This window comes from Salvelinus namaycush, chromosome 31 (assembly GCF_016432855.1).
Source record: "Salvelinus namaycush isolate Seneca chromosome 31, SaNama_1.0, whole genome shotgun sequence".
NCBI lineage: Eukaryota > Metazoa > Chordata > Actinopteri > Salmoniformes > Salmonidae > Salvelinus > Salvelinus namaycush.
Window position 1 is genome coordinate 10,425,116 of NC_052337.1, and position 14,419 is coordinate 10,439,534.

Sequence of the window (14,419 nt, forward strand, 5' to 3'; positions counted from 1 at the left end):
GGTAGTAGCAACAGCGCGACTTTAGATCATTAGAACGCATTTGCCAAAAGCCACAAAATACACCTGAATGGATTTCTGCAAGTATGGAAATACCACGGGAGTCCTCTTACATTTGGGAACTTTACAGTTCTATTGATCAAACATCCATGAAGAGGTAGACTTTCTCTCTCTCAGTTATGCACATCAACAACAACAAGATCAACAACTAATGCTAGCCAGAGCAAGATGAGCCAAAATCTAACGAAGGAACATTAGATAAACCCTCTCAAACCTTTTCAGCTAGTTGGCCGTCAAAATTGCACTGATAAACAGTGGGGAATTGTAGCCTACTCGTCCTTTTTTAGCTTGCCTGCCAATGTATGCATGTCCCAACCAAGCACCCAATCTAACTGGCTAAAGTTAGCTAGCTTGCTACTTCCAGACACAAATGAGAGAACATCTCAATCTGACCATTTTACTCGCCGTAGCAGAGCTGGTAAGGTTGTTTACATGTTATCTAGAGTGTTCGTGACTAACTATTACTTTTTTGCCTACATTTACTGACACCGGCATATTCAGTGGGTGTTGCGCGTTCGTAAATTCAGCAGTTATTTTGTGCTCTGGCACACTCAGAGTAGATAGCCAGAGTGAATTTGCAAAGGCAAGAGATATGCTAACTGGATAACAGTCATTCAAGTTATTGCTAGCTAACCAAATGACACCTGCATCTCTAGATGTGTATAGCCACCGAAAAACGATATGAGTCACTCACTTTCTCCTCCAATGGCATGACATCCTCCTAGCAGCTAGCTAGCTGGCTAACGTTAGGCTCCATGTTTTTAGCTTGCTACACAAATAGATATGCTAGCCTATTAGCCCTGTTATGACTGACTTGTGATCATTGCCCTTGCTAGTTTGATTGTATTGACATTCCCAGTCTTAGTTACATTCATCTGTTTTTGTCCAAAATATTGAGTTATTGAAACTGAAACAGTGCATCCTGAATGGAGGCAGCAAACAATGTACCAGGCCCGCTGTGATTTACAACCTGATAGCTATATTTTTGGGACTACCAAGAAATGTATTGGTGAATTATATTGACCATTAATTTAACTGCATCCATCTATTCTGCCAACAATGCCTTAGTGTACATCATGGACTTTTGAGTCAAATAGAACCTATTTTTAAAACCTCTTATGAAGTTTTTATTTTTTTAAATTTAACCTTTAGTTAACTAGGCAAGTCAGTTAAGAACAAATTCTTATTTACAATTATTATTCTTATTTACAAACCCGGACGATGCTGGGCCAATTGGGCGCTGCCCTTTGGGACTCCCAATCACGGCTGGTTGGGATACAGCCTGGATTCCCAAACTGGGAAATGTTTATTTTTTACTGATATTATGATTGTCTGTTTGTTTCATATCTGCAAAGTAGTTTAAACACTGTCAGTTCCACTTTAAAAAACACATTTGTTTTCATACATTTTTACGATATAGCCAATTTTGACTTTGCAGCTGGCCCATCTAGAGGAAATCACTCAGTTCTGCCTCCAGGGCAAGATTAATGACAATAAACGTCAAACCTGCCTGTGCATATGTGTGTGTGAACCAAGGTCATGTTTCTCCCTGGGTTAGAAGTTCATTATTGAGAAGTGCCTCTCTCTCCCAGGACAAAGTGTAGCCAGCAGCCAAAGCTACGGTGGCCCACTCAGTCACACAGTGCAGCTCCATCCAGGCCCTTGATATACGACCTGTGGTAATGAGAGCAATTTCAGCGTCATCTGTCTCAACGCTCAGCAACTCCGCTCGCTAATAAACAACTTCATGATTGATGATAATTAAAACGCAGAGAATAAAAGCTCCAGCGACAAAATAATTAAAAGCATGTGAACGCCGCAAACCAATCAATCCTCTCCAAAAGACTTTAATTATTCATATCGACACTTTGTTTGAAAAGCGAGTGGAGCGGGCCTGGAGAGAGAGAGAGAGAGAGAGAGAGAGAGAGAGAGAGAGAGAGAGAGAGAGAGAGAGAGAGAGAGAGAGAGAGAGAGAGAGAGAGAGAGAGAGAGAGAGAGAGAGAGAGAGAGAGAGAGAGAGAGAGAGAGAGAGAGAGAGAGAGAGAGAGAGAGAGAGAGAGAGAGAGAGAGAGAGAGAGAGAGAGAGAGAGAGAGAGAGAGAGAGAGAGAGAGAGAGAGAGAGAGAGAGAGAGAGAGAGAGAGAGAGAGAGAGAGAGAGAGAGAGAGAGAGAGAGAGAGAGAGAGAGAGATAGAGAGAGATAGAGAGATAGATAGATAGATAGATAGATAGATAGATAGATAGATAGATAGATTTTGGCAGCCAAATATGTGTCCTCCTGCCACAACCTGAGGGACAGCCAGTGAAAAGTGCAAAGTAATGTCGATAATATTTCCCGTTTTGTATTTCATACCATGTCATGTGTCTTCTCAGTCATGTTGACACTGGTCTACTACCATTGCTTTAATGTATTGTTGTTCTGATTAATATTGTTGCTGTAGTTGTTGTTAATGGTAATCCCAGGTCCACTACTACTATTATTATTGCTTTTGGTCCCACCATTTATTTATATATAAATATATATATTTTATATAAATATATATTTGTATTTTATTTTTCGATATGTATACTTTGACAATGTAAGTAATAATGAACTTGCCATGTCAATAAAGTCAATAGAATTGAATTGAGAGGGAGAGAGAGAGAGGGAGAGAGATAGTATAAATAGAACAGTGTTCCTATACTCTGCCCTCTGCCTGCCTCTCTACAGGACCTTATGGGGAGGGTGTATGTTAAAACCAACGACCTCATGAATGTAGACCATTTACCCCCTGGCCTAGGTCTCCGTGGGGTTGAGCTTGTGTTGTGAGGTTCAGCAGGTGGGATGATTCAACCTGTATATAGTGGAATGGGAGGGGGGTCTCATATGTGCCTCACTCTCCTCCTCTTTCTCTCTCATCTACGTACTTCTCTTCTGTATGCTATGTCCAGCCCAGGTAAGATGTTATCCTACCCCATTGATTTAATCTGTGTCAAAGCTGATCAGCGTTTCCCTGCTGATCAGTATGGATGTAGTGTTTAGTGTTACCCTGCTAACATTTAGCCCCAGGCAGAGGGTCAGGGGGTCAGAGACAGATCCTGTGTCCTCTGTCAGATCCTCTTTAATGAGAAGGTCTTTCTGGCAGGAGGATGGGCTTTACAGCACCTTGCCAAGCAGAGGTAGCCCAGCTCCACTGCAGCAGTGATCTTTTTTGTTAATTAGAGGAAATATAATATGAATTGGCATACTTAACACTGAAAATATGGATTACAACTCTCAAATAATATTTTTGATGACAATTCAATTTTTTTGGCCATGGATTAGCTGAATAAACCATTATTGTAAATAGCCACTGTGGCTACTTGACTATGTCTGATACGTAGCAATGGTTATACTGTTGCCCATAGCTAACTCTTGTCTTAGTGTTATGGTTTCTCTGTATGTTTACGTTAATGCTCTTGTCATGGTCGTCCTTCATGCTCAGTGTTCTGTTAACGTGGCATTCTGTCTATGTTCTTCTCCCATAGGACTCACTTCCTGGCCAGCCTGGAGGCCATCTTGACAACGGCGGCTCAGTTTTTGTCAACGAGGCAGCGGTCACCACGGCAATGGGGCTCAACAACCGCCATGTGCACCACCACCTGCAGCAGCAGCAGAGAGGGGGGTCCCTGGGGTACGGAGATGACCCTCGAGCCCACAACAGCCTGAACACCCTAATGGCCCGCTCCAGCCACGGACAGACACTCCAACTCCACCCTGACACACACACACCCCAGGACTGGGCGGGGGTCACCGGTGTCACCGGGTATCTCTACACACCCACAGGGGGACAGGGCTCTGAGCAGAAACCCAACGGTAAGACCCAGTTCCACACCCACAGGGGGACAGGGCTCTGAGCAGAAACCCAACGGTAAGACCCAGTTCCAGACCCTCAGGGGGACAGGGCTCTGAGCAGAAACCCAACGGTAAGACCCAGTTCCAGACTCTCAGGGGGACAGGGCTCTGAGCAGAAACCCAACGGTAAGACCCAGTTCCAGACCCTCAGGGGGACAGGGCTCAGCTCCAGAGAGTTGTGTGAATCCATCTCTGTTACAGAGATTGTGTTTATTCTCTAATCCTAAATACAAGATGATTCCGGCTTTCTCGGCTGAATTTGATTGATAACGCACAGCATGATTTGATGGGATCTGACATTGACTGAGTAAATACCATACAACTAAATGTGACATCAGCAATATGACAGGCTCTTTTTCTCCCCCTCTCTCTCCTTCTCTCTCTCTCTTTCTTTGATACCTCTTTCTTTGATACCTGATATCATGATATCATGAGGCCTAGCTGCTACCTGTGAGAAAGTAAACACAGCCTCTGTACCCACCACACACACACCTCCCATTCCTCTCAAGGCTGTTCCTGTTTCGAAGCGATGTGAGGCCTTGCTTGTCCTTCTTTCCCAGTTAATCAGTGTCCCCAGACAAAGATCCCCCCACCTCAACCCCCCCACCCCACCACCATCTACACCAGCCTAGTCTGGCCCTTCTCGCCTAGGAGAGAGAAAAATAATCGGTGTGTTCTCTATCTATTGAGCGCCAGGGGCCGGGTCAACAGCGTGTGAATCACAGCTCAGAGCCCATGGCTGACGGATTGGAGCATCGATCTGAAAAATCTTTACAACACTCATTACAGCACGACTTGTCATCAGAGGAGCAGGGGATAGAGGGATAGAGGGGAGGGAGCGATGAGAGATGCACATATTCATCTGTATTTCACTGCTCATGTGTTAGCCGACGTCTGTTTGCGTCTATACGTCTCACAGGTTTCAACTGTTATACCTCACTGGTTTAATATACATACATGCACACTGATCTGAACCGGAAATATTACAGGCTACGATGAGGGTCACTTGTTGAATATACACTAGAATGGATGCTTCTATTTGAATAGCCTGTTTAATGGATATCTCTATAGTAACTATCAGTGATACAGGCTGCTGAATTGTTTACTGTTATGCGACCGGAGCACGATCTCTCTCCATCGATCGACTTATTACCTTCTCCTGTTATTCACCACACATTTACATTTACATTTTAGTCATTTAGCAGACGCTCTTATCCAGAGCGACTTACAGTAGAGTGCATACATTTTATTACATTTTTTTTTTACATACTGAGACAAGGATATCCCTACCGGCCAAACCCTCCCTAACCCGGACGACGCTATGCCAATTGTGCGTCGCCCCACGGACCTCCCGGTTGCGGCCGGCTGCGACAGAGCCTGGGCGCGAACCCAGCCCAGCCTGGGCGCGAACCCAGAGACTCTGGTGGCGCAGCTAGCACTGCGATGCAGTGCCCTAGACCACTGCGCCACCCGGGAGGCGTGAGCCACCGTAGAATCACAGTCTCTTGTTAACAAGACAGAGAGGTGGATACTCTGCACAGATGGGTGGATACACCCACCCACCACAGGGCCAGATCTTACCTGACATATTGCCAACAATGTACCCCTCTGTGGTCCCAGACAGGCCCCATAATTCACTGCTCCTGTCCTGTTAGAGGTGTATGTTGTATGATAGGTCAGCAGGATTCACAGATGGACTACGTCCCAAATGGCAACCTATTCCCTATTTAGTACACTACTTTTGACAAGGGCCCATATGGGTCTAGTCAAAAGTAGTGCACTTTAAAGGGGGTAGGGTTCCATTTGGGATGCAAATGTTGACTTCCCTCTCAGGGGGTTGATTTCCCTCCAAACTCCAACATTATATCTCACCTTCCTACGTTCTATGGATCTCTATTCACAATACATCATTCATTACTATTTAATGCACTGCATTTGGCGGTATAGATTACTAGTGCATTCTGGGTCTGTACACGATCCCATGTTACAGAACTCTCATATTCCACACTAGAATAGTATCCAGGAAATCAATATCTCACCTTCAAAAACAAAACGTATTTGATCTAAAAAATCCTCCATATCTTGCTCAGAGCTATCAGAAGTCTGATTTCTCTACCTCACATCCAAGTGAGGACGGTTCTTCCCCCTTACACAGGGCCTTTGAGATTGTTCACTCTCAGGATTTCCATAATGTTCTCCTGCACAATGATAATGGAAAAAATGGAAGGATTGAAATTTTATCCAATGAATCCAACAGATTTTCCCATCTCGCCTAGCTGTTGAATAACTGTGGCCTTTTGAAAATAACAACTACTGTAAATATTGAACAGTAAACCAACCAGAATATTGTGCTGCTTCTGAAAATGAATAAGGGATGAAAACTATGAAGATCAGTGCTCACTATGATGGTATAGTGAGTTACTCTACTGGACACATAGAAATATCATTAGTTTGAAGATTATTCTGACTATCTGACCTTTTGACATTACACTTGGTGTTAAAGTTATCCTATTGGATTTTATCTTACTGATCTGAACAGTAATTGCATTTTGAAAATGGTCTCCATTTCTTGTGCCTTCAGATCAGTCTGACCTAAGTCCCTGTGAGGAGTCTTTGTCCTGAGGCTTTATAGTACAGGCCCATCTATCAGAGCCCAGTTAAAGGTCTAAGACCCTGGCTAACAGTGACACACACACACACACACACACACACACACACACACACACACACACACACACACACACACACACACACACACACACACTAGTGGTTAGCTAACAAGGAGCTCACTAATTAATGAAACAGATTCCGACACATTCCTGTGGGAACACAATGAGGCGATGATCTATTACCACAGACCCTTACAGACCCTTACATCCACAGTATCTATTACCACAGACCCTTACAGACCCTTACATCCACAGTATCTATTACCAGAGACCCTTACAGACCCTTACAGCCACACCATCTATTGACAAAGACCTTTACAGCCACATGATCTATTACCACAGACCCTTACAGACCCTTACAAACACATTATCTATTACCACAGACCCTTACAGCCACACCATCTGTTGACACAGACCCTCACAGACCCTTACAGACCCTCACAAACCCTGAAAGCCACATTGTCTATTACCACAGCCACACCATACATTTCCACAGACCTTTACAGACCCTTACAGCCACATTATATTTTACCACAGACGCATACAGACCTTTACAGCCACATTATCTATTACCACAGACCCTTACAGACCCTTACAGTCACACCATATATTGACACAGACCCTCACAGAACCTCATAGACCCTTACAGACCCTCACAGACCCTTACAGATGCTCACAGCCCCTCACATCCCCTTACAGACCCTCACATCCCCTCACAGACCCTCATATCCCCTCACAGACCCTCACAGACCCTTACAGTACATCCACTCTACTGCTATTCAGTATCCACCCACTGACCCAAACACACCCCACTCTGGTCTGATGGTCCCCCTTTACTCACTCCATGGCCATGGCTATGCACCTGTCCTATGCACACACACACACACTTTCTTGTGCACGTACATGCATACATTCACATATGCACACACGCATATATGCATATATTCACACAGGCACACTCAGAAACGCACACACACACCCTCCTTCCTCCTCCTGAGGGTCCCGTCTGGGCGTGCAGGTGTCCATCTATCCTAATGACAGTGACAAAATGACAACAGTCAGTTAAACTCTTTAAAGTCAAAGAGCAAAGAGAAGTTACTGATGGCTAAACTGAGCATGTGTTTTTCATTGACTCTCTTGTACTGGGAGGAAACAGCACACTACTGCTTGCAGCTGTGGTGCTTGACGTACGACACACACACGCATGCACGCACGCACGCACGCACGCACGCACGCACGCACGCACGCACGCACGCACGCACGCACGCACACACACACACACACACACACACACACACACACACACACACACACACACACACACACACACAGAGCTGCAGAGGTTGATGTAAACTCAGCAAAAAAAGAAACGACCCTCCACCTCTAAATCGATTCCGCTCCAGAGTACAGGCCTCAGTGTAACGCACATTCCTTCGAAGATAAACGTGAATCCTACCATCACCCCTGGTGAGACAAAACCGCGACTCGTCAGTGAAGAGCCCTTTTTGCCAGTCCTGTCTGGTCCAGAGACGGTGGGTTTGTGCCCATAGGCGACGTTGTTGCCGGTGATGTCGGGTGAGGACCTGCCTTACAACAGGCCTGCAAGCCCTCAGTTCAGCCTCTCTCAGCCTACTGCGGACAGTCTGAGCACTGATGGAGGGATTGTGCGTTCCTGGTGTAACTCAGGCAGTTGCTGTTGCCATCCTGTACCTGTCCTGCAGGTGTGATGTTCGGATGTACCGATCCTGTGCAGGTGTTGTTACACGTGGTCTGCCACTGCGAGGACGATCAGCTGTCTGTCCTGTCTCCCTGTAGCGCTGTCTTAGGCGTCTCACAGTACGGACATTTCAATTTATTGCCCTGGCCACATCTGCAGTCCTCATGTCTCCTTGCAGCATGCCTAAGACATGTTCACGCAGATGAGCAGGGACCCTGGGCATCTTTCTTTTGGTGTTTTTCAGAGTCAGTAGAAATGCCTCTTTAGTGTCCTAAGTTTTCATAGCTGTGACCTTATAGCTGTTAATTGGTTAGTGTCTTAACGACTGTTCCACAGGTGCATGTTCATTAAATGTTTATGGTTCATTGAACAAGCATGAAATAGTGTTTAAACCCTTTACAATGAAGATCTGTGAAGTTACTTGGATTTTTGCGAATTATCGTTGAAAGACAGGGTCCTGAAAAAGGGACGTTTCTTTTTTTGCTGTTAAAGAGCAGATGGATGAACTCATTATAGTGGGCAGTCAGCCAGGTCCATCCTGATGGTTATTTATCTATCTGATGTTATTATATCATTCTGTGTCTGTGGTTGTTTATGTATCTGGGGTTATTATATCATACTGTGTCTAATGGTTATTTATCTATCTGGGGTTATTATATCATACTGTGTCTAATGGTTGTTTATCTACCTGGGGTTATTATATCATACTGTGTCTAATGGTTATTTATCTATCTGGGGTTATTATATCATACTGTGTCTAATGGTTGTTTATCTACCTGGGGTTATTATATCATACTGTGTCTGATGGTTATTTATCTACCTGATGTTATTATATCATATTGTGTCTGTGGTTGTTTATATATCTGGGGTTATTATATCATATTGTGTCTGTGGTTATTTATCTACCTGATGTTATTATATCATATTGTGTCTGTGGTTGTTTATATATCTGGGGTTATTATATCATACTGTGTCTGATGGTTATTTATCTACCTGATGTTATTATATCATATTGTGTCTGTGGTTGTTTATATATCTGGGGTTATTATATCATACTGTGTCTGATGGTTATTTATCTACCTGATGTTATTATATCATATTGTGTCTGTGGTTGTTTATATATCTGGGGTTATTATATCATACTGTGTCTGTCGTTATTTATCTATCTGGGGTTATTATATCATACTGTGTCTGATGGTTATTTATCTACCTGGGGCTACTATATCATACTGTCTGTGGTTATTTATCTACCTGGGGTTATTATATCATACTGTGTCTGTCGTTATTTATCTACCTGGGGTTATTATATCATACTGTGTATGATGGTTATCTACCTGGGGTTATTATATCATACTGTGTCTGTCGTTATTTATCTACCTGGGGTTATTATATCATACTGTGTATGATGGTTATCTACCTGGGGTTATTATATCATACTGTGTCTGTCGTTATTTATCTACCTGGGGTTATTATATCATACTGTGTCTGTAGTTATTTATCTACCTGGGGTTATTATATCATACTGCGTTCTATTATTTTAGTTTCTCTCCCGTTCGGCTTCTCTTTCTCCATCTCTTCATCCTTCCCTTCTCTTCTCTGGCTCTTGGTGTTTCATTTAAAATGGTGATTGTTCATGTCTGTGAGAGAGAGTTCATTCTGGTTGTTGGTTTAGTGTACTGTGATTATGAACATCTATGTTTTAATATTGATGCATATAAACGTCATGCATTTATACCCATACAGATATAAACACACACCACAATGTGAGGGAGACGTGGTCGTCGATGGCAACAGCGGCTGGACAATATCAGGGTGTACCCCCACATGGAGATCCCCAACTGGACCTGTCCTTCTTGGTTCCCCTGGAGATGGAGAGTGGGGATGGGGAGGACGTGGGAGAGGAGAACATTGTGTATCTCTGAGGCTGAACCCCCTGAGTCAAAACCAGGACTTAAATCTGGAATCCTTAATGGTGAAACTGCCACGTCCGTTTGAGATATTACAACAACAAAGAAGTTACTGCAAACAACAAACACGTTTTTTCCCCCTTGGACATCATTATAATCACAGATTTAACAGGATTATATGAAGGTTCCGAATCCAAGATTGGACAGTAAATATCTAGGCCTATTGTATATCAACAAGGTTTAAAGAAGTAACAGGACTGGCACATACAGAAATCTCTCATGCTTTGTCTCTCTGCCCCGCCACGTCTGTGCCAGGTACCCTCCATATGTGTCGCCAAGTGTTGTCAATGAGAGACACTTTTATAGTGCTACATGTTTATGTGTCCATATGTGCAGTGTGTGTGTGTGTGTGTAACTTCATCCTCTGTGTGTGTGTGTGTGTGTGTGTGTGTGTGTGTGTGTGTGTGTGTGTGTGTGTGTGTGTGTGTGTGTGTGTGTGTGTGTGTGTGTGTGTGTGTGTGTGTGTGTGTGTGTGTGTAACTTCATCCTTTGTGTGTGTGTGTGTGTGTGTGTGTGTGTGTGTGTGTGTGTCTGTCTCTGTTGAGAGTTCAACCCCAGGGCTGCCATCGGGCCTGTGTGCCTGAGGCCCTCCAACGACAGTTACCCTGACCAACCCTGCTGCCTGCCTTCCCCCTCTCTCCTCACCCCTGTATCAGTCTCAATCTCTCTGTATCCCTGCCCCACACTGCCCTAAGTCTGCTTCAGTCTACCTCTCGTTTTCTCCCTTGTCCTCTAAACCCAATCTCTCCAGGACTATTTATTAGGCTCTCCCAGAATGAAATGCTGAGGAGAGTCTTCTGTGTTACCGCAGGGGGAAAGAGCGAGAGCAGAGAGGGGCTGGTATCACTGTAGAATCAGGCTGAATCTGTCCAGTTGCTCTGTGGCTGATTGTCTGGCCAGGAAATAAACAGCTGCTCGCCCATTCATCAGACAAGCTCTATTTAGAAGGTGAGCGGGACACTGCAAACACATTAGTCATGAAGGATGAGGTGAAGCACCATGGTCAGAAGGGATTTGGTCCCTTGGTTTCTCAGAGTGTCTGGCTCTGGCTACGCCTGGACAGCATCATTTGTTTTTACCCAAAGGACTTTTTATTGTTTTGAAAGAGTGTAAAGGTATTGTGGTTTTAGGAATGATGTTGTGACTGTAGCAGTCTATCAATACAATATAGGACACTGCACTACTCTGCCTATATAAAGTACATATTTTATTAGGGTCAAACGCATATAGTGGTCAAAAACCATAGGACAGAACATTTCTACACTTTCAATGACCTTTGCTTTTAAAAAAGGTTTTAAGTATCCAATCAGGGACAGTGCACTGTTCATGTGAAGCATACCAAATATGGCCACATCTCTTCTGCATGATAACATTTTTTTTACATCGTTTTCATAGATTTTAATGTTGAAATATTCCTTCCAAGGCACATATTTCATAGCACATGATTTATTCCAGTGTGTGTTCAGTTACTTTAAGATGTTGTCTTATGTAAAGTTACCTTACTAATGCATGTGTAGTAATAGTAGCTGGATAGTCAGCCTGGTATCAGTTTATATCAGTGGAGGCTCCATAGAGGAGGAAGGGGAGGACTATCCTCAGTGAATTTCATAAAAATAAAAATAGTGAAACATTGAAAAAGTTATCCTTTTTATATAAAACTATACTAAATCTATTCACGTCACCAAATAGTTGATTAAAACACACTGTTTTTCTATATAGGTCTACAGTAGCCTCAACAGCACTCAGTAGGGTATCACCATGGAGTAGCCATAGGACAGCTAGTTTCCGTCCTCTGGGTACATTGTTTTATTTATTATTTTTGTATTTTATTATTTTACACTTATTTTACCAGGTAAGTTGACTGAGAACACGTTCTCATTTACAGCTACAACCTGGGGAATAGTTACAGGGGAGAGGAATTACACCAATACAAAACTTATAGACTTGCACAGTAATAATGACAACTTCTGGAGAACGTCCTCCAATCTATTAAAGCTCTTGCATCATGAACTGACATGTTGTCCACCCAATCAAAGGATCAGAGAATGAATCTAGCACTGAAAGCATAAGCTACAGCTAGCTAGCACAGCAGTGTATAAATTGTGGTGAGTAGTTGACTCAAAGAGAAAGACAATAGCTGACCAGTTTTTAACAAATGAATTTCTTCAAAAATGAAGGAGAAGCAAGAGAGAGAGAGAGAGAGCTATATTTCTCGTTGTAATTTTTTCACTTTCACTTACTTAGCTAGCTAGTTTAGCCTACTCAAACACCCAGTGTTTCTGTAAGCAAACGGAATGAAACATGGATAAAAATACCTGAATTTGTTTGCAACTGTTGAACTAATGATTACACCCTAGATCAGCTAGATGCAGGCAAGAGTGTGCGGTATTAAATGTGTCACTGTCTGTCACCTTGATTACTCAAATCTTACTCTCGACCTGTACACCTACGCTACATGACCAAAAGTATGTGGACACCTGCTTATTGAACATCTCATTCTAAAATCATGGGCATTAATATGGAGTTGGTCCACCCTTTGCTGCTATAACAGTCTCCACTCTTCTGGGAAGGCTTTCCACTAGATGTTGGAACAATGCTGCAGAGACTTTTTTTCCATTCAGCCACGAGCATTAGTGAGGTCAGGCACTGATGTTGAACGATTAGACCTGGCTCACAGTTGTTGTTCCAATTCATCCCAAAGGTATTTAATGGGGTTGAGGTCAGGGCTCTGTACAGGTCAGTCAAGTTCTTCCACACCAATCTCGACAAACCATTTCTATATGGACCTTGCTTTGTGCACGGGGTATTGTCATGTTGAAACAGGAAAGGGCCTTCCCCAAACTGTTGCCACAAAGTTGGAAGCACAGAATCGTCTAGAATGTCCTTGCATGCTGTAGCGTTCAGATTTCCCTTCACTGAAACTAAGGGGCCTAGCCGGAACCACGAAAAACAGCCCCAGCCCATTATTCCTCCTCCACCCAACTTTACAGTTGGCACTATGCATTGGGGCAGGTAGTGTTCTCCTGGCATCCGCCAAACCCAGATTCGTCCGTATAACTGCCAGATGGTGAAGTGTGATTCATCACTGCAGAGAACGCGTTTCCACTGTTCCAGATGGCGGCGAGCTTTACATCACTCCAGCCGATGCTTGGATTGCGCATGATGATCTTAGGCATGTGTGCTGATGCTCAGCCATGGAAACCCATTTCATAAAGCTCCCAACAAACAGTTATTGTGCTGACGTTGCTTCCAGAGGCAGTTTGTAACTCGGTAGTGAGTGTTGCAACCGAGGACAGACGATTTTTATGCACTTCAGCACTCTGTGGTCCCATTCTGTGAGCATGTGTGGCCTACGACTTCGTGGCTGAGCCGTTGATGTTTCCACTTCACAATAACAGCACTTACAGTTGACTGGGGCAGCTTTAGCATGGCAGAAATTTGTTGGAACTGATTTGTTGGGAAGGTGGCATCCTATGATGGTGCTAGCATGGTGCCACATTGAACGTCACTGAGCCCTCCATTAAGGCCATTCTACTGCCAATGCTTGTCTATGGAGATTGCATGGCTGTGTGCTCGATTTTATACACCTGTCAGCAGCGGGTGTGGCTGAAATAGCCGAATCCACTAATTTGAAGGGGTGTCCACATACTTTAGTATATATAGTGTATGTTGTAAACTTCATAGGCTAGGTTGTGGCAACCTCATGATGGTATAGGGAACATTTGAGTATAATGTGTAGTAGCCTAAATCTATCAATGTTACATTGAGCTGGGCGAGTGGAATATGAATGACAGTCATCCAGTATGCTGTAATAGAAATAAGGCCATGCTCATTTAAAAAATGTGCGTCCTCCCTCATCTTAAACGTCACCGACCGCCACTGGTTTTATGCATCACATTATAGTAGTAGTAGTTGGGTAGTCAGCCTGGTATCAATTTATATGCATCACGTTGTAGAAGTAGTTGGGTAGTCAGCCTGGTGTCAGTTTATGTGCATCACGTTGTAGAAGTAGTTGGGTAGTCAGCCTGGTGTCAGTTTATGTGCATCACGTTGTAGAAGTAGTTGGGTAGTCAGCCTGGTGTCAGTTTATGTGCATCACGTTGTAGAAGTAGTTGGGTAGTCAGCCTGGTGTCAGTT

The 14,419-nt window shown here is 43.7% G+C and overlaps 1 protein-coding gene across 1 annotated transcript in view; it reads left to right on the plus strand.

Annotated features, from left to right (window-relative positions):
* Window positions 1-10,673, plus strand: part of LOC120026334 (rho guanine nucleotide exchange factor 28-like) — a 36,254-nt gene extending 25,581 nt beyond the window's left edge. The window contains exons 18-19 of the mRNA XM_038971174.1: window positions 3,563-3,890; window positions 10,059-10,673. Of these exons, the coding sequence (XP_038827102.1) occupies window positions 3,563-3,890; window positions 10,059-10,237 (507 nt within the window). The 3' untranslated portion in view covers window positions 10,238-10,673. The remainder of the gene's footprint in view (window positions 1-3,562; window positions 3,891-10,058) is intronic.
* The last annotated feature ends 3,746 nt before the right edge of the window (window positions 10,674-14,419 follow it).